The sequence below is a fragment of the Balaenoptera physalus genome (genome assembly GCF_965194825.1).
Source record: "Balaenoptera physalus genome assembly, chromosome: 2".
Taxonomy (NCBI): Eukaryota; Metazoa; Chordata; class Mammalia; order Artiodactyla; family Balaenopteridae; genus Balaenoptera; species Balaenoptera physalus.
In genome coordinates this window covers 84,984,216-85,009,448 of record NC_138883.1, presented here as the reverse complement: position 1 = coordinate 85,009,448, position 25,233 = coordinate 84,984,216, and the positions used below count along the sequence as shown (strand labels likewise).

Below are 25,233 nucleotides of genomic sequence, written 5' to 3'. Positions count from 1 at the left end.
AGGTCCCCTAAAAGTCATCCTTTCTTCCAGGTCCCCCATTTAAGTAGCAGATTTTGGGCGCTGTTACAATTTACAGAAATGTTAGCTGTTTGGAGTTTTCCAAAAGCCAAGGCAATTATTTCCGCGACTGCCTAACAATTAATCGGCATTTAGATGAAGCATTCCTTTAGCTCTCTGGGCCTGCGTTTCCTAACTGATGCCCTGGTAAGTATAACAGAGTACTTCCAATAAGACGAAACCAAACAAACCCTTTTGGAGTCGGGGTCTTTGTGAGTCCCCAGGAAAGTCAGCCTCAACATAAGGTGAAAACTATGGCTCCCTCTCGGTTTTGCAGAGTTAGTGGGACCCTTCTGTGAACCAAATCTACCGCCCCAGGGCCGGGACAGCAGCCTCAGCCTTCGGAATTCCCGCTCAGTCCCCTCCCACCGCGTCCCGTAGAGGCCGCTCGTCCTACCCCACCCGCCACTTGCCCCGTACCCTCAGGTTAGCCCGGAGGCCCAGACTCTTGGCCAAGTTCTGCAGGTCGCTGTACTTGAAGGAGTCCAGCTCCTCAAGGGAGGGGACGGTCATGGCGAACTGCAATCCAGGCGACCACGCAGAGGATCGGCCCTCCACTCCCAAAAGCGCCGTTCAAAACTCTGGCGCCACTCTAAGCGTTGACCAAACCGAATGTTATAGAGTTTAAATTGAGAAAGCTGCACTTCCATTGGTTAAAAATACCTCAAAGGCGGGGTCTCCTGGTGTTGACCAATAGAAAGGCCGAGTTCCCGGCCACCAGACGCACGTTCTTCACCATCCCCCACCAACACGAAGGCGCCAAACGGCGTGTCCAGGCAACGAGTGCGCGGCAGAGCCCCACCCGGCTCACGTTGTCCAATGAGGACCCAGGAACCAAGCTTGGGGCGGGGCCTGGTGCGTCTTTGAAACCGCGGCGCCAGCTGCAGGAAGATGGCGGCTCGGCCGCGGAGGCATCGCTCGCGAATTGCAAAGCAGCCGCGGGGTGACTTTTGTGATGGCGCTAAGAAGGCGATTGATGAACCTTCTCTTACGACTTCCATGGAGTGGGACACGCAGGTGGTGAAAGGGTCTTCGCCACTCGGCCCCGCCGGGCTGGGGCCGGAGGAGCCGTCACCCGGCCCGCGGCTGCCATGGTGGCTGCAGCCCGAGAGGTGCGCTGTGTTCCAGTGTGCGCAGTGCCACGCCGTGCTCGCTGACTCTGTGCACCTCGCCTGGGACCTGTCGCGGTCCCTTGGAGCCGTGGTCTTCTCCAGTGAGTGGGCACGGCGTCTGGGAAGCGTTGCCGCTTTCTTACTGGGTGGCTGGGAGCCGGCTGGGAGGAAAGCGGGATGAAAATTTGGAAGGAAATTAACTCCTTTGCCAGGGGTCGGGGGCGAATCACTTTTCATGATTTTTGTGGCCATGATGAGTCTTTCTGGAGGGGAGAGTTTTTCCCTTTCAATGCCTCACAGGTAGTCATTCTGACCCGTGTTTGTCTTCCTAGGAGTCACAAATAATGTAGTTTTGGAGGCTCCCTTCCTAGTTGGCATTGAAGGTTCGCTCAAAGGCAGGTACGTACTGAGAATTCCAGATCTCTAGTCATTCCCTGACTTAATGAGACCGAGGAGCGTGGAACCGACTTGTACGAGGAGAAAACAGTTTATTCCTATCTTGCACTAGAATAAAAGTCTGTTCCATCCATACAGTGTATTGGAAGGATGCTCCCTTTACTTGATTGAGTCTTGTATGAACTTGATGTATTAATGAAATGGAAAAGATATTTGCGTTCAGGTTTTAAGGCCTTTCTGAGGGCTACATCTCCCTAGTGGGTTGTGCAAGTGAAGTGAGTTTAAGAAAGTTATGTCTAGTAGGGGAAAAAGAAGAAAATTACCTTTAAGTGGATAGTGAGAATCACTTACCATAAACTACAATCCTTTGACAATAACTAGGAATTACAAGTTTTCATTTAACCTGGAATTTGTAATAAGTTATGGCAGGACTAATTCTGCTGTAAACTGGGGAAAAACACAGGTGGAAAGTTACTTGAATATTGCCTGGTAAACTTTGCATCTTGACTGTAGTGTGATTTACAAGTGACAACAAAGTACTCAGTGAATTCAGTAGTACAAAGCTACTCAGTTTTCAGTGTTGGTTTTAACAGCAAGACAATTCATTCTGACCACAATTTGGTTCAATTTTAGGGTTAAATAGAGTACGTATAGGAATTCTTAGTTGCTGTACTCAGTAATCAGGAAGAGTTCTGCAGCTCCTCTTTCCTAACTGAAAGATACTCCCTATCCTTGCAGGAGTGTCCTCTTCCCACCCAAAGGAAACAGAGAGGGAAGGAGTGATGGCCTTCTTGGAACTGGTTCATTTGGGGCCAGAGGCAGAAGCTCTCTGAATATCTTCTTAGAGGGAAGCACATCTAGCTAGACCTGTGCTGTCCAGTACTGTAGCCGCTAGCCACATGGTGGTTATTGAGCACTTAAAAGGTGGCCATTCTGAATTGAAGTATGCTGTGAGTGCAAAATACACACCAGATTTTGAAAGCTTGGCCCAAAACATTGAATAATTTAAAAGTACTGATTACATGGGTTTTTTTCTTGATTTTTTGGTTTCTGGCCACGATTCACGGCTTGTGGGAATCTTAGTTGCCAGACCAGGGATCGAACCCAGGTTCAGGGCAGTGAAAGTGCCCAGTCTTAACCACTGGACCCTCAGGGAATTCCATTGATTACGATGTTTTTGAATATTGGGTGGCATAAAATACATTAAAGCTAATTTTACCTGTTTTACTTTTTTTTTTAAAGCTAAACTAATAGAAGATGTAAAATTACTTATGTGGCTTGCATTCTTAATAGACAGTACAGATCTAGATGGTTTACAAAACACTGGACAGAAAGTTCCATGTGTTTGGAATAAGGAGAGCCGTGGGACTCAGCAGGAAGAGATTTATTGTCAGGAATTGGCTCACTCGATTATGGAGGATGAGAAGTCCCAAGAGACAAGGTTGATAAGCTGGAGACACAGGAGAGCCAGAGGTTTAGTTCTAGTCCAAGTCCACAGGCCTGAGATCCATGAGCCAAAGGTGTAAGTTCCAGTACAAAAGCCAGCAGGCTCCAGACCCAGGAAGACCTGAACGTTTCAGTTCAAGTTCAAAGGCAGGAAAAAAAGATCAGTGTTGCAACTCACATGAGAGGGTCAGCCTTTTTGTTCTATTCAGGTCTTCAACTGATTAGATGAGGGTCACCCACGATAAGGAGGGCAAGCTGCTTTACTCAGTCTACTGAATCAGATATTACTCTCATTCAAAAACATACTCATAAACACATTCAGAATAACATTTGACCAAATAACTGGGCACTGTTTGGCTAGGTCAAGCTGACACATAAATTTAATCATTATATGTTAACCTGGCATCCACATGCATCTCCTAAACCCATACTTAATCTCCAAATAAAGACAATAACAAGGTCGTAATTCTTCCTAACCTGTTACAGCTATCTTGCATACAACTAAAAATGCACTAAACCCTCCTCCAGAAAAGGAGATAAAGTCCTTAAGTGATACTTACTTTTCTCCTTGATATCTCATAGCTTAAATACTATGATGTAAAATTAATACTTAAATACTATAATAAAAAGTCAGTACATCTTACGTTACATGATAAGGGAAAAGAAAGGGAAGAAAACATAAACACGCATATACATGTAAACCTATTCATAACAAAATGAGATATTCATGACAATTACATTCCTGTAACTGGTCACATGGTCATAGCTGGTATTTATAACTACCCTCTTCCACTACCCATTCTGTATTCCTTTTGCCTTCAGCAGGCACTCAGATGATCATAGTTCTTTACCTGGTGTGATGCAAACCTTCGTTCCTGGGCCATTAGCAGACTAATAGTCAATGAAATATTTGTTATATGTTACATGCTAAGCATAATTTTGGTATCTCTTTACATTTTGCTCTGTGCCATTTATTTATTTTTTTAAAGACACTTTTAAAATTAATTGTTTATTTATTGTCTGCGTTGGGTCTTGGTTGCTGCGCGCGGGCTTTCTCTAGTTGCAACGAGTGGGGCTACTCTTTGTTGCGGCACACGGGCTTCTCATTGTGGTGGCTTCTCTTTGTTGCGGAGTATGGGCTCTAGGCGTGCGGGCTTCAGTAGTTGTGGCATGCGGGTTCAGTAGTTGTAGCTTGCGGGCTCTAGAGTGCAGGCTCAGTAGTTGTGGCGCATGGGCTTAGTTGCTCCGCGGCATGTGGGATCTTCCTGGACCAGGGAACGAACCTGTGCCCCTGCATTGGCAGTCAGGTTCTTAACCACTGTGCCACCAGGGATGTCCCAGCTCTGTGCCGTTTATTAGTTTCTACAGACATTTGTCTATAGGTACTGTGGTTTGTCTGATGTAATTAATTCCTACTTAGGAATTAATAAAAATGCAACTTTATTTCATGGCTTGCTTTTTGGTAACATAGTCACAAAAGTACAGTGCTGCATGTGTGGTGTGGGACTTCATTTACCAGTAAATTTATATTTTGTTGCTTTGTCTTTAGTGTCCATTGACATGAATCTATTTTTAGCTATGCAGTTATTATACTTTGTTAGTACTCATTTACTGCATATAGTATATTATGTTTATACAGATAATTTTTTTCCCTTACCAAACCACTCTAAATTGCTTTCAGTACATGAATGATGAAACAGTTAATTTTTTCTTAAATATTTTTTGTAATATTTGGATTTGTCTTATATACCAGCAAATAAGGTAAGCGACTTACCCACATGGTATAACTAGAACTAAAATCCATGTTTCCTGATTCCTCATCCAGTAATCTTTCAAAGGATAAAGGAAAATAAAATAGCTTGCTAGGACAATACGATTTATTTTCTTTCTTTTGCATTTTATCTGGGTAATTCTTTATTTTTTGTTATATCTGCAAAAAAAAAACAAAACAAAACCTGATTTGAGTTCTATTAATAAATTGCTTAGTAAGCCCTAATTGATTTGATTATTTTACTTTAACTGGAAATTGGCTTACTGGTAGCTAATTTATATGGTCATGTGTAGCTTTATATGTTTAAATGTGTTTTTGTTTTTTTACAAAATAAATTTATTTATTTATGGCTGCGTTGGGTCTTCGTTGCTGCCCGCGGGCTTTCTCTAGTTGCAGCGAGCGGGGGCTACCCTTCATTGCTATGCACAGGCTTCTCAGTGAGATGGCTTCTCTTTGTTGTGGAGCACAGGCTGTAGGCACGCGGGCTTCAGTAGTTGTGGCACGTGAGCTCAGTAGTTGTGGCTTACGGGCTCTAGAGCACAGGCTCAGTAGTTGTGCACGGGCTTAGTTGCTCTGCGGCATGTGGGATCTTCCCGGACCAGGGTTCGAACCTGTGTCCCCTGCATTGGCAGGTGGATTCTTAACCACTGCGCCACCAGGGCAGTCCCTGTTTAAATGTTAATCTGATTTGTTAGCTCTTTTTCTGCTTTCAGATATAAATTACTTCAGTGAAATGACAGTTATATATCATATGATTGCTTTTGTGGCCAGAATCCACAAGGGTATCTATAATCTCTGAGTTAACCTTTCTTGAATGTGACATTTCCTCAGTCTCATTCCTATTATAGCCTATTTTTTAGGAATGAGTCCATAACATGAGTTATTTTGTATTTGTTCTCTGATTTTCTTTCTTAACCCATATCCTGTTTTTTCCTCCCAGCACTTACAACCTTTTATTCTGTAGTTCCTGTGAGATTCCCATTGGTTTCCATCTGTATTCTACTCACGCTGCCCTGGCTGCCTTGAGAGGTCACTTCTGCCTTTCCACTGACAAAATGGTGTGGTAAGTAGACTTAGATATTCTTTATCAAATAAATTTTAAAACATCTTCCAGAAAAGGCAGAATGTTTGTACCAGAGAAGATGCTAAAGCCAGGTACTGTTTCTTACAAGAAAGATGGTAATGGGACTAAAACATAGTCTTATAACATTATGATCATTTTAGATGTCTCATAATCATACCATGTGTTAATAATCATACCATGGAATAACTGAGAGGATATTCTTTCATTCCAAGAACTTTTGGAAGGTAAGTTTTTGCAAAATAATGCTGTAGTAGACACCTTTGGGGTTTGTGCCTAGCCCCTGTCTCCCTCCCATAGTGTGGGACTTTGTGGCCATGTTTGTTATCCTTTGTGATACCACTCCCAGGTGATGGGACCAGGAATAGACCTGACCTAAGCTAAGCCAATCAGGCTTTCTACCCTAAGAATTTGAAATAAAGACCCAGAGACACTGGTCATCTGTAGATGGAACTGGTGCTGAAGTTGGGAAGTGAAAGCTCTAGGTTTAGGGTAGATATTTTCTATGTCGTGCATGCAAATGCAGAGAAATTTTGTCTACAGAAAAAGAAGAATGAAGCAGATACACAAAGAAAAGTAAAAAATAATGACCATGTGGCCTCATAAAGTCAGAAAAAGTTCCCTATTTGTTGTTCCTTCTCATGAATTACTTTGGATATTTCTTATCTTTCTAAATATAAATTTTACTTTTTACTTAAGCTTTTCTGTTATTGCAACAAACTGAAACATTCATCAATGTCTTTTCTTGGTTATTAGAAACAAAAACAGCCATTGATGACCTAGTTTGTGTCAGGTATTGTACTATGCTTACCTCACTGAGTTCTTTTTTTTTTTTTTTTTTTTTTTTCCCCTTACTGAGTTCTTAATGTAAGAAAACTGCAGCTTGCAGATGTGGAGGAGCTGAGAATTGAGTCCATGTCTTAACTCCAAAGCTTAATTTCCATTCATAAAACAGAAAGTTTCCTTTTCCTCATTTAATGTGCTTAGATGGGTGTTTCTAGCTGAGCTATGGATGACAAGAGCAATAAAACTTATAAATAGGGGGGACTTCCCTGGTGGTCCAGTGGTTAAGAATCCACCTTCCAGTGCAGGGGGCGCAGGTTTGATCCCTGGTCAGGGAACTAAAATCCCACATGCCATGGGGCAACTAAGCCTGTGTGCCGCAACTACTGAGACCATGCACTCTGCAGTCCAAGCGCCACAACTAGAGAGAAGCCTGCGTGCTGCAACAAAGAGCTCGCGTGTCGCAACTAAGACCCGACACAGCCACATAAATAAATATTTTTTTAAAAAAACCTTATAAATAGGGGACTTCCCTGGTGGTCCAGTGGTTAAGACTCCACAAAAACAAACAACCTTAAAAATAAAGCCCATCCTTTACCATGAGGTTGTTCAGTGCGCATTAGGTACACTATTTGTTCTTCGATGCCAATTTTCTTTTCTTTTTTTTTTTTAACATTTATTTATTTATTTATTTGGCTTAACTTGGTCTTAGTTGCGGCACACGCATGGATGGTTGTGGCGTGCGGGATCTAGTTCCCTGACCAGGGATTGAACCCCGGGCCCCCTGCACTGGGAGTGTGGAGTCTTAACCAGGGACCACCAGGGAGGTCCCTCAATGCTGATTTTCAACAGGATATATGTACTTGAGATGGATTGATATTTTACTTTCAATTTCTAGTTTATTCTTAAATAATTTCTATTTAGAATTAAGTTTAAAGACACAGGGAAAAGTATCTCTAAATGTGTGCTATTCGTAACCTCGAATCTTTTTTAGAAACAGTTTTAAGTAATTATTCCAGCCAACCTGTAATTGAGTTTTTGCTTAGGGAAATAAGCTTTTAGTAACAAAAATTTTTAATATAAATTTGAAAAGCATTATGAGATTTTTAAGTAATTTCTTAATCAAAATGAGGAGCTGGACTCAAAGGTCAGTATATTCTTTCTGATTAAGTAGAAATTAGGGAACTTCCCTGGTGGTGCAGTGGTTAAGAATCCACCTGCCAATGCGGGCGACATAGGTTTGAGCCCTGGTCCGAGATGATCCCACATACCGCAGAGCAACTAAGCCCGCGCACCTAGAACCTGTGCTCAGCAACAAGAGAAGCCACTGTAATGAGAAGCCCGTGCGACACAATGAAGAGTAGTCCCCGCTCGCCACAACTAGAGAAAGCCCCGCACGCAGCAACGAAGACCCAACTCAGTCAATAAATAAAACTAAATTTTTTAAAAAAAGGGAAAGTATAGGTAGCATGAGTCTGGGAATATGATAAATCTATGTCTGTGTGTATCAGAATGAATTTGGTTGCTAGTTACAGAAAACCAAAGAGTGGCTTTAACAAGTACAGGGTGGGGCAGTTGGCCACTCCAGGATTGTTCTAGTCGCTCAGCCATGACAGGGCTCTGGGTCAGCATCTCTGGTTCTCTTGGCCTTTTCCTCTTGGATGCTGCAAGTATAAGCATTACATCCATAAATAGTAGCATCCAAAACTGAAAGGAAAAGGATACGGTAAGTGTGGGAACACAGGGAATGGTCTCCTTTTATCAGCAAAACTTTCCTTATCATTGGCAGAACTATGTCACATGGTTGCCTTAAGCTGGGAAAGCAAATATGTGACAGTAGGGAATAAGATTGCCACAGTTGGCCCAGAACAGTTATGATTCATCTTTTAGGACTGGACACACTGCTGCCCTAAACAAAATCTGGGTTCTGTTAGCAACAAAAACTTGAGGAATGGCTGTGGCGTAGGCAACCAACAGTATTTGTCACAATTGTGGTTACTTTTCTTCTAACTGTGCTACACCATCTACTGGTAGAGTATGAGGCTTATACTTATCACCATTATTCATATGACCCTGGATTTTTGTCTTTAGTTTGTCCTAGGATAATTTTAAATCATGTATTCTGGGCCGGCAAGGGGTGAGATGAGGCACAGGGTCTCTCTGATGACTTATTTTTTTTTTTTGTATGTAAAAAATTACATATTTTTTTGCGTTATTTTTGGCTGCGTTGGGTCTTCGTTGCTGCGCGTGGACTTTCTCTAGTTGCAGCCAGCGGGGGCTTCTCACTGCAATGGCTTCTCTTTGTTGCGGAGCACGGGCTCTAGGTGCACGGGCTTCAGTAGTTGTGGCACGTGGGCTCAGTAGTTGTGGCTCGCAGGCTCTAGAGTGCAGGCTCAGTAGTTGTGGTGCACGGGCTTAGTTGCTGTGAGGCATGTGGGATCTTCCCAGACCAGGGATCAAACCCGTGTCCCCTGCATTGCCAGGTGGATTCTTAACCACTGTGCCACCAGGGAAGTCCCTCTGATGACTTATTAATTGAGAATGTTTTTCCTACAAAATACATTATGAATCTTGAAATGGAAATCAGCAAGAAGGCAATCTTTGCTTGAGAGATATTGCAAGTTTGGTTCCTTGATAATTATGACTGTGGTATGGTACTAATATTTTCTCTCTATATTTTCTATTTAGCTACCTCTTAAAAACAAAAGCCATAGTAAACGCATCTGAGATGGATATTCACAACGTACCTCTACCAGAAAAGGTTGCAGAGGTAAAATTTCATGATGGTTGTGTGTTTCCTTTAATATAGACAATTCCTAATAATCTGTACCCATGAATTTAGGGGCAGTGAAATGGTGAATACGCCAGTAACTCTTTATACCTGGTTTGGCATTCCTTATTGAATTTGTGACACAAAGCAAGATAGTAAAGCCATATTGTCAAGTCTGGTTCAGGAGGAGGTGGAGAGCTGCTGAGCTCCACATTCCTATTCCTCCTCTCTGCTGGGTATGGACACCGTCATCCTTCCTAGGTCTTTCCTCTTTGCAAGCACCTCATGCTTAGATAGCTTGGAGGAAAAAGAGTGCTGAAACCATCATTAAGAATTCTTACTTAAATGGGCTTTACTAGTGTTTCATGGTTTCGAGTTGAAGAAAGCAACTTTGTTTCAGTAGCTTGCTGGCTCATTCTGAGTGGAAATTTGGCTATAACTTTACTATGTTGGAAGAACAACCTTAGAATTTACTGTTGGTTTTGTTTTTAGCACTGTTAATAGTTTATTCCTCGGTAATTACACATTTAGTAACCAGGGCATTTACTTTTCAAAGTTTAAGTAACTTTTAGGACAGGGGAACAGTGATTTTTTTTTCTTTTTTTGCATAATTAACTAAGCTCATGAAACCATGTTCTAAGCCAGGAATTGGCAAACTTTTTCTGTAAAGGACCAGACGACAAATGTCTTAAGCTAGACCATTCAGTCGCTACTGTTCACCTTTGCTATTGTAGTGCAAAAGCAGCCACAGACGGTATATAAACACATGGATATAGCTTTGTAGCAATAAAACATTATTAAAACAAATGGGCAGCAGGCTATCCTGCAGTCCATAGTTTGCCTGCCCTTGTTCTGCGCAACTAAGTTGATGAGCAGGGTCAGTAAATGCTGTGGTTAGAAATAACTCGTATGGGAGATAACTTCTAGAATGGTGGCCCGGGGAGCTGCATGGACCCCTCCCCAACAAAACAGCCATAACCGAAGAAAATTATAAAGAAAACAGCCATTTAAGTCTGTGGAAATTTTCCTCAAGGCTTAAAGCAAATGAAGAGATACTTATTGAAGAAAATCTACTAAACCTTGGTAAGAGCAGTGAAAACCTGTGGCATTTGAGCCACAACCTACTCCCTCCCTCCCTTGCCCCTCCAGCTCAGAGGGAGGGAGGCTCCATCTGGGCAAATGCAGCCAAGAGCACAGGGATCCTTTTCCCCCAGCTCTCAGTTTAGGGCTGTGGTATCTTCCCAGGAGGGGCAGGCTACCAGCATTTCTCATCAGAAGCTCTATTCTAGGCAAGAACAGCCATCTGTAGTGTGCAAGTTCTACCACCGGCACAATAGGCTAAGAGTACTAGGAACCCAGTCACTTTTGTCCCAGCTTGGTTGTAGGGCAGAGGCTTCATGCTGACAGATGCAAGCAGAGAAGACCAGAAGCTACTGCCTCTGCCCAGCACCCTGCTGGTAAAGCAGGGGTGTTACTCTGAGAGACACTAAGCCACCCCAGCTTGGGAGCCCATATTAAGAGGTAGATTGTAAAAAAAGAGCTCTGAAGCTTTCCCGAGGGAACTAACTTTATTTGGAACAGGGTGTGGGGATATTCAAGTGTAAGGATTCTACCCAAAACAACGGAGATTTTGGTGGTGAGCAGTTAAGAGGAAGCTGATAGTCCATGTGAACAATAAGCTAAACCATGGACAAGTTAGAAATTTGTAAGAGAAAATCAGGGAAACAGACAGCTAAAATAAGAGCCCTCCTGGGGTTGGAACAAAAGAAGACTGGCCTTAAAGACTACCCCTGTATAAATGGGTCTGATTTTTTTTTTTTTTGGCTGTGTTGGGTCTTCGTTTCTGTGCGAGGGCTTTCTCTAGTTGCGGCAAGTGGGGGCCACTCTTCATCGCGGTGCGCGGGCCTCTCACTATCATGGCCTCTTGTTGCGGAGCACAGGCTCCAGACGCGCAGGCTCAGTAGTTGTGGCTCATGGGCCTAGTTGCTCCGCGGCATGTGGGCTCTTCCCAGACCAGGGCTCGAACCCGTGTCCCCTGCATTGGCAGGCAGATTCTCAACCACTGTGCCACCAGGGAAGCCCTGGGTCTGATTTTAATTGGATTAGACTGTGGAGCAATTTATGTCCCAGGGCACTGTCAAAATAGAGCAGTCAGCCAGAAATTAGTGAAGGCTAATAGCTGGGTGTGATATCAACAAAGGCATCCAGTTTACACAGAGCTCAGGGAAAGAGAGTCAAAGAAGGCCCTGCTAAATCCACTGTCATCCCAGGGTGACTGCACATGCCCAAGGCCGTGTCCTCCGAGGAGTGACATCAGAGGCTGCACACTGTGAGGGAAATAGACATCAATGAAATAGTCAAGCCAACTACTCAACAGATAAAAAATAACCACTACAAGCCAGGACGTGGGGTGGAAGTATGGGGGTGTTTAATATCCCAAGTTGCTTTAATATGTTATCTAAAATGTCTGGTTTTCAATAAAAATTAGGAGACATGCAAAGAAAAGTATGACCCATACACAGGATAAAATACAGGCATCAGAAACTGTGTTTGAGAAGGCCCAGATGTTGGGACTTAGCAGACACAGCCTTCAAAGCAGCAATTAAAAGTATGTGCAAAAGGGGCTTCCCTATTGGTGCAGTGGTTAAGAATCTGCCTGCCAATGCAGGGGACACGGGTTCGAGCCCTAGTCCAGGAAGATCCCACATGCTGCGGAGCAACTAAGCCCATGTGCCACAACTATTGAGCCTGCGCTCTAGAGCCCGCGAGCCAAGACTACTGAAGCCCACACGCCTAGAGCCCGTGCTCCACAACAAGAGAAGCCACCGCAATGAGAAGCCCGTGCACCACAACGAAGAGTAGCCCCCACTCGCCGCAACTAGAAAAAGCCTGTGCACAGCAATGAAGACCCAACGTGGCCAAAGATTTTAAAAAAATAATAAATTTTTTAAAAAAGGGCTTAAAAAACAAACAACACCTAAATGGAAATCCTGGAGTTGAAATACAATCAACAAGAGAACAAACGTATGGACACCAAGGGGGGAAAGTGGCGGGGTGGGGGGTGGGGGTGGTGTGATGAATTGGGAGATTGGGATTGACATGTATACACTGATGTGTATAAAATTAATGACTAATAAGGACCTGCTGTATAAAAAAATAAAATTAAAAAAAAAAGTACCATCAACAACTGAATTGAAAAATTCACCAGAGAGGCTCAACAGCAGATTTGAATTGGGCAAAGAATCAGCGAACTTGGAGATAGATTGATGAGATTTGCAATCTGAAGAAGAAAAAAATAAAAAATGAAGAAAAATTAACTGAGCCTAAGAGACCTGTTGGACACCATCAAGCACACCTAAATATGCGTTGGTAATGGGACTACGAAAGGGAGAGGAAAGAGAAAGTAGAAAAAATGTTCAAGGAAATAATGGTTGAAAACTTCCCAAATCTGATAAAAGACAATCTACATGTCTATAACCTCAACAAGCACAGGTAGGATAAATGCAGAGAGAACTATACCCCAACACACAGTAAAAATGTTGAGCGCTAAAGACTGAAGAAAAATCTTGACAGTAACAAAAATGATTCATTGTGTCCAAGAGCACCCAAATAAGATTAATGGGCTCTAGAGTGACCTGTTTAAGCAAAATTTCCTGATGAATTTTGTGTATTCTTGTATCTTGGATCATAAAAAGTAGATTTTGTGCTATGCAAATTATGTTAGAAATATCTTTTTTTTTTTTTTTTTTTTTTACTTCAACAGAAGACTTATCCATGATAACTTTGTGAGTCTGAGTACAGGTTGTATGCTGAGTAACACCACTAAGTTTGGTTCTAGGTATAGCTATTCTAAGCTGAAAAAACTATTGAAAATTAGCTACCACAGACATCTGTTCTAAATCTGACAACCAGAGCTACTTTTGAAGGTGATTGGCAGAATATTAAAGACAGACGTTTGTTACTGTGAACAAAGAATTAGAAAAAAAAAATTCTTGCCACTGGAAAAAAAGGGAAAGACTGATTAATGCTTCTGTTTCCACAAGCTTTCTTATCCCCCTTTATTCTTGTCTTCCTCCCCAGGTTTTGGAGTTATCACCAAGCTGGTGATAAGGGCTAGGAAGGATGGAGACTAGAAGCAGTGATGCTCAGCAGTGGCTGGTCTTTTTCCACATGAAACTTTGTATCTGTCACTTTATTGTGCTCTAGGTTTGTTGTATAAAGTTCTTTCAGAAATAGAACAGATGTCCTTTTGAAATGTGTTGCAGTATTGCCAGTTCCCAATCACTAGCTTAAGTCTGAAGTGGCTTCTAGAACCAGCAGATTGAGAGTTAAATTTAAGATTCCCTGATAATCTATGTATTTCTCTTCCCAGCTGAAAGAGAAGATAATGTTAACGCATACTCGCTTAAATTCACTGATGAAGATTCTGAAGGAAGTGACTCCTGACCAGTCCAAGCCAACAAACTGATCCAGAATCAAAGCTTGAGAATCATGTTCAGGCCTTATTGCTGTCTTCAACAACAGGTGCTGTTTGATCACTTCTCAAGAAAGATCAGTTTCAAGGATGGATGGGAAATGTGGTTTATTCTGTTTACCTCTAGACTGATTTTCCAAGTGATTTGTGAAGCTGTTTCTGGAAGATGAGAAACTAAGGAGACTTCTATCCAGGTTTCATAGCTATTTGTCTTAAGAATTTATTTTAGCTTCTTATCAATTTCATAGTATTTATTTCGGAAAACATTTTGACTGCAAATTTAGGGATTAAGAGGCAATGTCCCATGAGTGCTCTGATCTAAAGATGCATGTTTGGCCTGAAAATAGCGTTGTACTTATGTTGACTATTATTCCTACATGGAGCAACTGTCATATGAATACTGAGAAATCATTTTTTTCTTATGTGAAATACGGGTACATATATTTTCTGTAGGTTATGTTCAGTAAGTTAACTGCATAGTATATATTTATCTTTCCCTTTTCAGTTGTAAACTGAGCTTAACAGGATAATAATGAAAGGAATGGTAAAAACATCAAACATTTACCGAAATGCTTTCTTATATTTTGCTTTATGTAGCACTGTGGCTCAGTAGCTCATCATATTATTCATTTAATAAATATTTATGAAGTATTATGCTAGCTGCTGGGGATGAAAGATAAGCGAAAACAGCTACTCTGTATCCTCAGTTTATAATCTAGTCAAGAGATGGACACTCAAATAACCACATGAAGACATTTAAAATTACAACTGTAGTAAGGGTTCTGAAGAAAAGGGACATAGAGATATAAGCACATATAGCAAGTAACTGACCTGGTTTGGGGGTCAGGTAAGGCCTCTCTGTGGAAGTAATGTTTCAGCAGTGGTCTGAAAGATGAGTAGGCGTTTAGTAAGCTGACGGACAGAGCAGTCTATACAAAGGCCCTGTGAGGCCCTTCAAAAGGTCTGTAGGCGTTACCACGGTGTCCAGAAACCAGAGGATGCAAGGCCTTATCGGCCTTCCGAAGGATGTTTGTTTTTATCCCAACAACCTTGAAGAATTTTAAAGGAGGCCTATGACAGGATCAAATTTTCGTTTTCAGAACCTCATTAGGGTTGTCCTATGGAGAATGGGTGGGAGGGCGGCAAGCAGACCACTAAGGAGGGGCTGGCACTAGCACAGTCAAGAGATGATAGCCAGGTGGTGGTGCACAGAGAAGTTAATGTGGTTCCGATGTGGCCAGCAGATTTTTTTTTTTTGCTGCGCTGCGCAGCATGTGGGATCTTAGTTCCCTGACCAGGGATCGAACCCGCACCCCCTATATTGTAAGCGCAGTCTTAACCACTGGACCACCGGGGGAGTCCCCAGTGGCTAGCAGATTTAATAGCAGATGCTTTCCAGTTTAGACTGCATATAGGATATTTTCCTTTAAAACTATTTGAGAGAAAATTCTGGCTCACTTTATGCTTTTGTTGCAAAATTTGGTTAGGTAAGGGTGAAGCCTCTGGCAACAACCAGTACCAGAAAAGCTCTTTCTACTCCTAAAGAATAAGACCTAATCATAATACTATATTGAATCATCCTGGGATTTTTATTGTGCATTGGTATGTCTGTCTGCCTCAACGTATTTCCTTTCTTTAAAAAGCTGTTCTTACGTAGCTATTTTCCTTAACCTCTGGATTTGCTGTTTTGGTAGACTTTCAATAGAAAATTAAATGCTTGAACTTGACATCAAATTAAGCTGGCTGGTTTTAAATATTTTGTTTTCTCTCAAATACAAATTACATGTTTACTCTAGAAAAAAATTCAGATATAGATGTGTGACGAAGGAAAAGGGTAAAAGTACACTTCTTCTTACATTTCTGAGAGGCACAATGTAGCATGCTGGGAGCCAAATGATTTAGATTCAGATTGTGGCTTGGTTACTTATTAGCCATGAACTTGAAGAATTAAACTCTTCTTGTAAAATAGGGATTAAAAACTAACTTGGGCTCTAGTGAGGATTAAATGAGTTAATGAATACATCTAATGTAATTAAGAGTAATGCTTAATATTAAGTGCTTAATAAATGCCAGCTATTATAACCTTCATGCGTGTGGACACATAGACATAAAAGGCAATTATATTTTTCACATTATTCTGCAACCTGCTTCTCAAATAATACATGTCACAGACAGCTTTCTATACCAGGCCTCACAAATTACTTAACACCTGCATATGATTCAATCATGAATACATCCGAATTTAACCATTGTTTTATTGGATCCTTGTCGTGTCTTTGCGTATCTGTCCTGGTATTTCTGTAGGAGTGATTCCTAAAGTGGAACAGAGTCAAAGGGCATGTGCATTTACAATTTTGATATTATGCCTTCCATAAACTTTGTACCAATTGTACTAATACTAATGGTTGACTTTTTTAAACAAGGCCTTAGGGTATAAAAGCTCCTCTGGAAGTCTATAACATCAATAATGACTGGCTGGTATTAACAGATTCTAAGGCTAGTTATCATTTATCGTTGTATATATGGTGAATAAAAGTGTTTTCAAAATTCCATGTATTTATGAGAACAAAAAAATTGCATATTGAAAGTCCCCAAGTTGTACACTTTTGAGCTCCTTAATTAATGGCAGAAACCATCTCAATTTTTATAACTCCAGCATCTAGCACAGTACCTGGGAGTGGAGTACATCAGTGCGTGTTAAATGAATAGTCTCATAAATCAAAGGAAGGAGCTATTACATTAGTTGTCACATCACAAAAACCACATAGCTTTTGTTCTTCATTTGACAATAGCCAATCCCAAGGAAGTTTGTAACAGCTTTCTTAAAACTGAAAAAACTCCTTTCCTTTCCCCTGAATCTAGGAGGATCTCTTCTTAATTAGTGTTAAAATGTCTTTAGTTAACTTTTTAAAATTAAATATAAAAGCTTCTTAATTATCGGCAATAATTGTATCATTATTTCCTTACCAGAAACTAAACATTTGCTCCTAGACCTAGCATAAGGTTGGCCCTAAAGGTAAAACGGGATGGCATAAGGGCATAGTTTAAATAAGGTGCCTCTTTATTCATATGGTTGCCTGTTTTTCCCTTGAACTACAACAGAAACTGCCACAACTTGGCATCAAGAAACCCAGGTCTTTTGTCTTCTTTATTTGACATCTGGCACCTATCTAAGCACAGGTCTGTGGATAGGCTCCTTCTTCCATCTCCATAATTTACTGCATTATTAGAATTACCCATTCCAAGTAACAACACAGTGAAATTTCAGTGCATTCTCAGCCCATGCTGCTTTATTGCCAAAATATATATGTACACAGGCGCAGAGTTTCCAACTTTTACAGCAGTTCCTTTTTACAGCAAAGAATATTTCTTCTAAAATCCCAAAGATGCATAGATTAGAAAGCAAGCTGCCTTTTGTAAAACTTCAAACATTCAATGAAATTCTTTTAACATTATCTTATATACCAATGAGGCAATGAAGATCTGAACAGCAAGTAAAAACAAAAGCTACTGAAATAAAACTCTATGCAAAGGTTATTCTAACATAAATCTTTTAAATTACCAGTGATTGATAGGTGGTTTTAAGGTAAGCGCCAAGACTATTACTGTTGCTTACGGACTGATGATAATGTAATGCCAGAATATTTATCCCTGGGAGAAAATTATATTTTAATCTATGGCATGGCATACCACCACCAAGGGAGACAAAATCTTTTGAAAATTCTAACCTTAAGATATCTAAGGTTCTTGTTAGGAGTATGGGTTCCTGGAGAAATCTGTGATGCCTGGGATTCTAATATTAACATTTTAATATGGTTTAGTGGAAATAACAGGAACAGAGATTAGAGAAACTCTGTCCTTAAATCTTTACTGGTTTCATTGTTTGGCAGACATGTTATTGATAAGTACCAAGCAGAAACTTTACATATGGGATATGACATTTCACTTCCTGAATTGGGTAAAAGGACTATAAGTTATTCAATTAGGAACTACTGGAAAGTTACCATTCCACTTAAACATTCCTAAAGGTATTCAGAGTGAAATCCCACAGCGAAGATTAAAATGAGGTTGAAATAATTTTGGAAAAATTATTTTTCAGTCATAGAACATGAAACCTGGAAGGGGCCTAGTGAAAATCATCCAGTCTAATCTTGAATTCTCTTCTACTTAGGTCTCTTTCAGATACAATGAATCACATTTGTACATTATTTGTCATGATCACATGTACTTACATGGGTTATTTCAAAGTCAGGGATCATCTCAAAAAATTTTAAGCTATTACAATGAATTGATCTATTTTCTGCATCAAGTAAGAAAATAAACAGCAAGGTTCTTCTTTTTTTCAAAACGGGAAAACTTGCTCCCGTCTACCCGGCATCAAAAGCTTTAGGCCAACAAATTATCAAGTCTAACCAAAACATCAAGGATAAAACTCTGGCTATAAAAAAATTTTTTTTAAAACTTAAATACAGTAACAACAGAAAAACCAAACCACAGGTGTGTCTATATTTTAAGGACTATTTCCATAAAATGGAATGGGCTCCTTTGCTGGAAGGATCTTTTATGGCTGCGTAATACCAGTACCATCCAAAAAGTCACCTAGTTACCTGAAAATCCTGGAACATCTGAAATATGTCCATGTTGCCTCTATTCACTTCCAAGATTCTAGTCTTAAGAGATCCAAACTTAAGCCACATAAAACTGTATCAGACAAACCCCATCCCTAGTTACTCTACATCTTCCACACTGGTATTCCATACTCCTTCTGAAACTCTGCACCTTTCTGATTATTACAGCCATAGCAGCTTCTTTATTTATTTGAACATGCTTAGTTTGTGCCTTTTGTTTTTAAACATGCGTGGGGACTAATGGAACCAGGCAAGAGGTCAGAGGGTGAGCACTGCTATGCTCTATTCCTGACAGTCTGAATGTCTTACGGTTGCCCCTGTTTATCTTCTAGCTTCCATTTTCAATGGAAGTAAGATAATCTTAGAAAATGAAAACTAATAATCCAAACAATAAATTCAAGCTAGTGGTTTAAGTCTATATTGCTTCATTGTTAATAAATGCATATATCTAATTACTAGTAGCCACATAACACTGGACATTTTCAACCATGCATTAGAATATTATACTCTAAAATAAGAGTTATGGGCCTGCCACTATTGCTTGCACTTCCATCCAGACCCACTTTTAATAAACATGCAGAGTAAACCCCTTGACTCAGAGGAAGTAGGGGAAATTACAAGGATACATGCAAAGTTTCAACTGAAAATGTGGGTTAATAAAGTGATTGCTTAGAAATGCAGGCAGGTGCTCCGCATCTATCACAATGCTGCTTCAGAACAGAGGTACAAAAGTCACACACAAAAAGGTTAAAATTAGGACCACTATTCAGTTATAAAAGGATTAATTGCAAATTCTGGTCCTTTTGGGTAGAGAATGATGTAAAAATTTGGGGAAATAGAGTACTGAGAGATGTCCTCTGGAGCAGTGAGTTTTCTTGGCCATTTACTGACAGTGGCGGCACAGAAGAGCATAGGTGGTATAGAGATGATGAAGATGCTCTTAGGCAGAACAGTTTGATTCACATTAATGAGCATTACCTGCACAGCTCCCTGGGGAAAAGGAGTTCATGAACAGCAGAGCTAATACAATGTAAACTCAAAAATCAATGCCCTGAAGTTTAGCATAGCCCTCTGCTTTTGAAAACTATTGGCCAAGGAATCCTTCCAAACATGGTATAATTAACAGCCAAGCAATGTTCTGAATAAACCAGAAGCAATTTGCTTGCACCAGCAGCACCATGAGAATGTAAACTCCTGGAGGCCAAGGGTCTCTTCATATTTTGCATATCACAGGTACACAAAGAGTAAACATGAGACCAAAACAACATTGAAAAGTATCAACCATACTCTGAGACTACAAAAACTTGTAGCACATTTGAGCATTTAAAACTATGAATGTGGCTATTAAGGGTAATCTTTAATTGTTCTAAGTAATTAAACTGTTACTGACATCACTGTAATATGCAGTGGTGTCCTCATGATCGTGCAGATGTTTGAATATTGCTTGGTTATTCCAATGTCTCTAACACAAAACTGAAGACATAGGACATTTAAAGAGGAGCTATAATCAATTTAATATAGCCTTCTCTCTATCCTTTGGAGTTGCCATTTAAGAATTTAATATTCAAGAGGCACTATTTTCTTAGATCCACTCATCTTTCAGTTTTTTCCCCTGGGAAAACAAGGGAACACAGACACAATCTTTTCAGGGATCTTCAAGGTGCTAAATGGCCAAGATGAACATGAGGTAAAAGGGAGTAAGAAGTCACCCTTGTTCCACTATTACATCCTGATGTGAGAGCTGTGTGATTCTTCAGATCAAGAAACTAGTTTGCTGGGTTCTTGTTAAAATAAGCAGTCACAGGCCTTGGCACATCTACATTAGACAGTGTACTGTCTTTGGCCATTCCCTTCAATCCTTTTGCTTCATACCTTTAAATCCTAACGCCCCTACACTACCAGGCATGAGGAAAAGCCAGCTATCCAAGTTCTTGGTCTGTTTTTTTAAACTCTAAATATACACACACAACAAACTTTTCTCTCTCTTTAAAAAATGTACCCAGGAAACTAATGGAGAAAGATGAGGTGACAAAGCAAAAAAAGGATGCCATTTTATAAATGCCTGTTGTTAAAAGAAACATCATAAGCAAAATCCCCACACGATGAGCTTCAGTGGGGTTACTCAGTAGGAGTACGTTTGTTTCCAGGTTAAGCATTAGAAAAGCTTAAATTAAATGGCTCTAACCCTCTGCTCTAGCAAACAAGTAGGGTCTTTAACCTTTAACTTGCACAAAAGTTGCTATTTCTCACATAATGATATATTCATATACATTCATAGTTTTTTTTTTTTATATACTCTTTACCTACAACATCTTTTTCCTTTCATGGAATTCTGTTATCACAGAGCCTCAAACTCAAGTAGTATTCTACTGTACAACCCTGCTAACGCAACTTAGTATACATGCAAAACTGTTATTGCTACTGAAATTCTACCTCTTGAAAATTATGTTTGTTTTATGGCTTTTTTTTTTTTTTTTGCAATAGGAAATATTCTTTCCTATATACTGTGCTATTTTGCATTCATTACCTTTTCAGAGGTATTTTTTTAAATGTTTAAATGCTTTTCAGAAGTGGATTCTCCCAGGCGCTAAACTACTTGAACCAAGAGTACAACTACTTTAAGTACACTATAAGAATCTAAACCTGGGTCCCTCGAGATTTGCTGCCCAAGAGTCAATTTCTTTAAGCCTGCTTCTGCACACGAGACACACCACATTAAAAAAGTTTTGCATTTCCTATCATACTAACTATAGAATCTGTGGCAATAAATCCTGGACTCTCCTAATACTGAGGTTTAAAAATCACCCCAGAAAACTGCCATTTCCAAGTTCTCAAGAAAGCTTTTAGAGGTAGGAATTTCTTTTCTACAGAAAGCTATGCTTTCAGAACAAAACAACTTTTATTTCTACAAGGAAAAGAGAAAAGAGTGAAAGCTGTCTGAGGCAATTTACTATAACCAAGCAGGGGTTAATATTAATACATGGCAACCTAGGTAGCCTCCATTTAGCTACATTGCCAATTCTCATGAAAAGGTCTGGAATCTTATCAATACACAATTCAGCAAATTTGGAAACAGGAAAAGCCCATGAGAAATTAATCTAGGACACTCTGAACTACTGACCAGTGTTCTTCTGTTAACATGTAGCATACTGCAGATAGGAAACATAAATGGTCTTCAGATTAGAAAAGCACTCACTTGAGCAATTAACAAAGCATCTCAGTAAGACATGCAAAATGTAAAATAATCGGATGCAAAAAGAGTGGGAAAACAATAAACCTACAAGACACAATGTGAAAACAGTGTAAGAACAGTCTCACCTCAAAGAGAGCAAAGCAGAATCATGAAATGGGGCCTCATTTTGATATAAGGTTTCATAACACACAAAGGCAACTGGTTTCCTACCTCATGGAAAACTTAAAAATCCTCAAAGACAGTATCTCACCTTGTGACCCCATATTTCTATTCATAAATGAGTCTTTTTGGCCTTAATCTCTTTTCCCCAGGGAGAATATCACGGATTCAGATATTTATGAGAAAAGAAAAGGTATAGATTTTCCACTCTTTTTACACTATGTTATTATCAATAATTCATCCTGAAGTTTAAATTATTACTAGGCTCATGCACTAACCCCTAACATGGCACTACAATATGCTACCAAGCACTAATGCTTACAAAACTATACACATCTCAAAATGGAAGACATTGGTGATTTTGTTGTTCTTAAACAACTTGTAACATTTGTCCACAAGTATTAAAATATACATATATATATTTCTATTGCACATATCCCATTTTTGTTCAACTTTTTAAAAGAAAAACTGCCAGCTAACATGGATGAGCAAAGGAAGCAGGCACAGCTACAGACTGAGGCATAGTCCTGCCTAAAATTATAGCTTTTGCCATCATGAAGTGGACCAAAATAGACCAGGAAAAACAACGTAGATGTATTAAGTAAACACTGGGCAAATACAACTGGAATATACCCATTTTGTTAAATGCCATCTGGTGAAAATCATGGAAGATGCAGAAACAACTTGAAAGCATTAAACAGTGGTTCTCTTAGCTTTGAAATGAAAATATGTAAAGCAATTGGAGAAGATGAGTCTGATACACACACAATTATTCAAACAAGTGGGCCAGAGATGGTTTCACTGGTGCTGACAGTAGAGGGTCTCTATCCCCTGCCAAACAATCCTACCCAAAAAGTTGCCCAAAAAAACATGGGGAGGATGGGTAACAGACAACTGAAGATACAAATTCTCCATGATATGATATTCCCAACATACCAATGGGACTCATGTATGTAGGTTCCATTCTGTCTTTATCAATTCCAAAATACTGATAGAAAACATCAGGAAGTGGCTGAGAAGTTACTTAAGAGAAAAATTTAAGTTACCTTTATCCAAGTTACACTATGCTTTACCACTCAGTAATTGCCCCCAATTAAAGGAAATTATATTTTATCTATATTATGTAATTATTTTACTAAAACGCTTCCGTATGCCAATTCAAACTGGTTGACCAATTTAACTAATCATTAAGAGTGCTCAATATTTCAAATTTTTGGCTATTTCTATCACTCTCAAATTCTGGTAAATCTGCCCCAAGATTTCAACAGCACAACATGTATGGCCCTGGGCAAACATTCCCTGTATCACAGAGATGATCTAAGATGATTCGTTCTTAATTTCATCTAACCAGCTTTAAATTCTTTCTCTACTCACAAAAACTTATAAAGGTTTCATTCTTCTTATGTAAACACCTGGCAATTCATACAATGGTCCTCTGTTGATTTGGAAGCAAGGACGGCTTTACCCTGTAGTCTGTTCATCAGATAGTTGTTAAGTTTTAACAGAAAGAAAGGAAATTCATTATTTCTTACTGGAACTATTTTTCTTGTTTGAGTTTTTTCAGACCCTGGATTTCTTCTAAATCTACATTGACCCAACCACAGTCTGGGAACATTTCTTCTGAGGCCCATTCTCTGATGAGAAAGTTCGGTTCCAACTGGGGAAAGTTACCTCAGTCCCAGCCTTTTCAGCCGAACATACACCTATCGCCTAGAAAAATAAAGCAAATACCCAAGAACCCATCTTGGATCAAAGGAAAAAAGTTACTTAACCTTTTACAAAAAACAGAGCTATAGAATGTGAAACGCCATAAAGTCAGATGGAGCTGCATAAAGCATTTTCCTTCTTTTTCTCAGGAGAAAGGAGTAATATGGAAACTTTCCACATTTTTTTCTCCACTCCTGTATGTCCAAAGGTGAAGGCAGGTCATACTGTAGGGTCCATCCCTAGATCTTCTGAACAGAAAAACCACTTTTGCCACTTTTCTTCCAGCCTTAGCAGCATGTAAAACCAAGTCTCAAGTGCTATATAAATAAGACTGCACGAAAAAGAATGAACTAATTTGTAATACAGTAGCTTCTCATCCTAAGGTGGTGAAGAGGGTTCCATCCCTGGACTCAAAACTGTTTAGTTTCCTTTTACCAACCGTTCACTAAACCCAAGCATGCATTCATAGGGTTAGCATCTGCACAATGTGGTTATTCCTTAGAAGAATGAAAAAATATTAAAAAATACCATATATCCAAAGACTTCTGAGAAAGAAGTCCACCACAGCTTCCTTCTCCAGGAGAAATATCCCTCTTATCATCCAAAAATGTGGACTTACACATGTAAAAATGTGTATTTATAGAGTTGTGATGATGGATTCACATATGCAACTAACCTTGTGATATCCTGTCTTTATGCTTCTTTATCACATCAAAGGTTTTATTGCAAAACTGGACATTTGTTCTTATCCAGTAAATCTATGCCAAAGGATGAGCCAGGTATTAGATATATATGTAATTTTTTAAGCATCTCTTTCACTTCAAATTAGAACACATATTTGGAATTTACTGCTGCAAGTCTCAACTGTGCTTATGACAACAGTGGCTAAAACTGGAAGACGTTAAAAAAAAACACCCTGATGTCACGCATGCTTGCTATTTCGTCTTCTTGTCTGGAACAAAAGCTAAAGAATTCACAAATATCGCCATCTAAGCACCTGTTTCAAATGATATCAGCTTTCAGCTTGTAAAATTATTTGTGATTAAGCAAATTGCAGCAGAAGATGCATGTCAGTTGCTTCTTTCTTCCTAGAGAAGTTAGCAGGATGACTGCATCCCAGGGGCTTCTCTTCTTTGAATCTGAGAGGTGGAACAAAAAGAAAAGCAGCCTTTTCCAGTCCAAATCATGGAGGTAAAGTGTAGAGAAGAGATATCCACATTTCAAGAATAGGGAAGGTGGCCCGAAAAAAGAAGCAGGACAACCCCACTCCAGGAGACAACATAGAAATACCTGGAAATACAAAATAAATTGAAAAGAGGAAGATTAAGATAGGTACTTCTATATGAGCTTACTTTTTAAAAATAGTATTTAAAACACACAGAGAAAATTTTTTTGGATTACATATTGTTTAAAAGAAAATGTCCAACCATACCACCAAATTCAGTATTATCACTGGAAAAGCAGAAGCACGGGAGCTTCCCGGGTGGCGCAGTGGTTAAGAATCCGCCTGCCAATGCAAGGGACACAGGTTCAAGACCTAGTCCGGGAAGACCCCACATGCCGTGGAGCAACTAAGCCTGTGCGCCACAACTACTGAGCCTGAGCTCTAGAGCCCGCGAGCCACAACTACTGAACCTGTGCACCTAGAGCCCATGC

The 25,233-nt window shown here is 40.0% G+C and overlaps 2 protein-coding genes and 1 long non-coding RNA gene across 11 annotated transcripts in view; 1 reads left to right on the top strand and 2 right to left on the bottom strand.

Annotated features, from left to right (window-relative positions):
* Positions 1-4,910, bottom strand: part of NUSAP1 (nucleolar and spindle associated protein 1) — a 36,696-nt gene extending 31,786 nt beyond the window's left edge. The window contains exon 1 of one of the 2 annotated variants that reach the window (XM_082449354.1): positions 4,786-4,910. In XM_082449354.1, the coding sequence (XP_082305480.1) occupies positions 4,786-4,908 (123 nt within the window). In that variant the 5' untranslated portion in view covers positions 4,909-4,910. Of the gene's footprint in view, positions 1-477; positions 697-4,785 lie in introns of those variants that run through there. The other variant, XM_082449355.1, reaches the window with a different exon arrangement.
* OIP5 (Opa interacting protein 5) lies at positions 879-20,585 on the top strand. 2 transcript variants are annotated; one of them, XM_082449382.1, is made up of 5 exons: positions 879-1,270; positions 1,502-1,568; positions 5,747-5,845; positions 9,335-9,416; positions 13,789-20,585. In XM_082449382.1, the coding sequence occupies exons 1-5, from the start codon at positions 949-951 to the stop codon at positions 13,882-13,884; spliced, it is 666 nt and encodes a 221-aa protein (XP_082305508.1). In that variant the 5' UTR covers positions 879-948; the 3' UTR covers positions 13,885-20,585. The 2 variants fall into 2 exon arrangements, with proteins under 2 accessions (XP_082305508.1, XP_082305507.1); XM_082449381.1 differs by having other exon boundaries at positions 884-1,270; positions 5,723-5,845.
* LOC309654870 overlaps positions 6,686-25,233 on the bottom strand; it is a 33,981-nt gene continuing 15,433 nt past the window's right edge. For 2 of the 7 annotated variants that reach the window (XR_014260472.1, XR_014260473.1), the window contains 2 exons: positions 24,254-24,867; positions 10,437-11,743 (listed from right to left, as the gene is read on the bottom strand). This is a non-coding gene — a long non-coding RNA (uncharacterized lncRNA). Of the gene's footprint in view, positions 6,870-7,320; positions 8,354-10,436; positions 11,744-14,721; positions 14,776-24,240; positions 24,868-25,233 lie in introns of those variants that run through there. The other 5 variants (XR_014260467.1, XR_014260469.1, XR_014260470.1 and 2 more) reach the window with 5 other exon arrangements.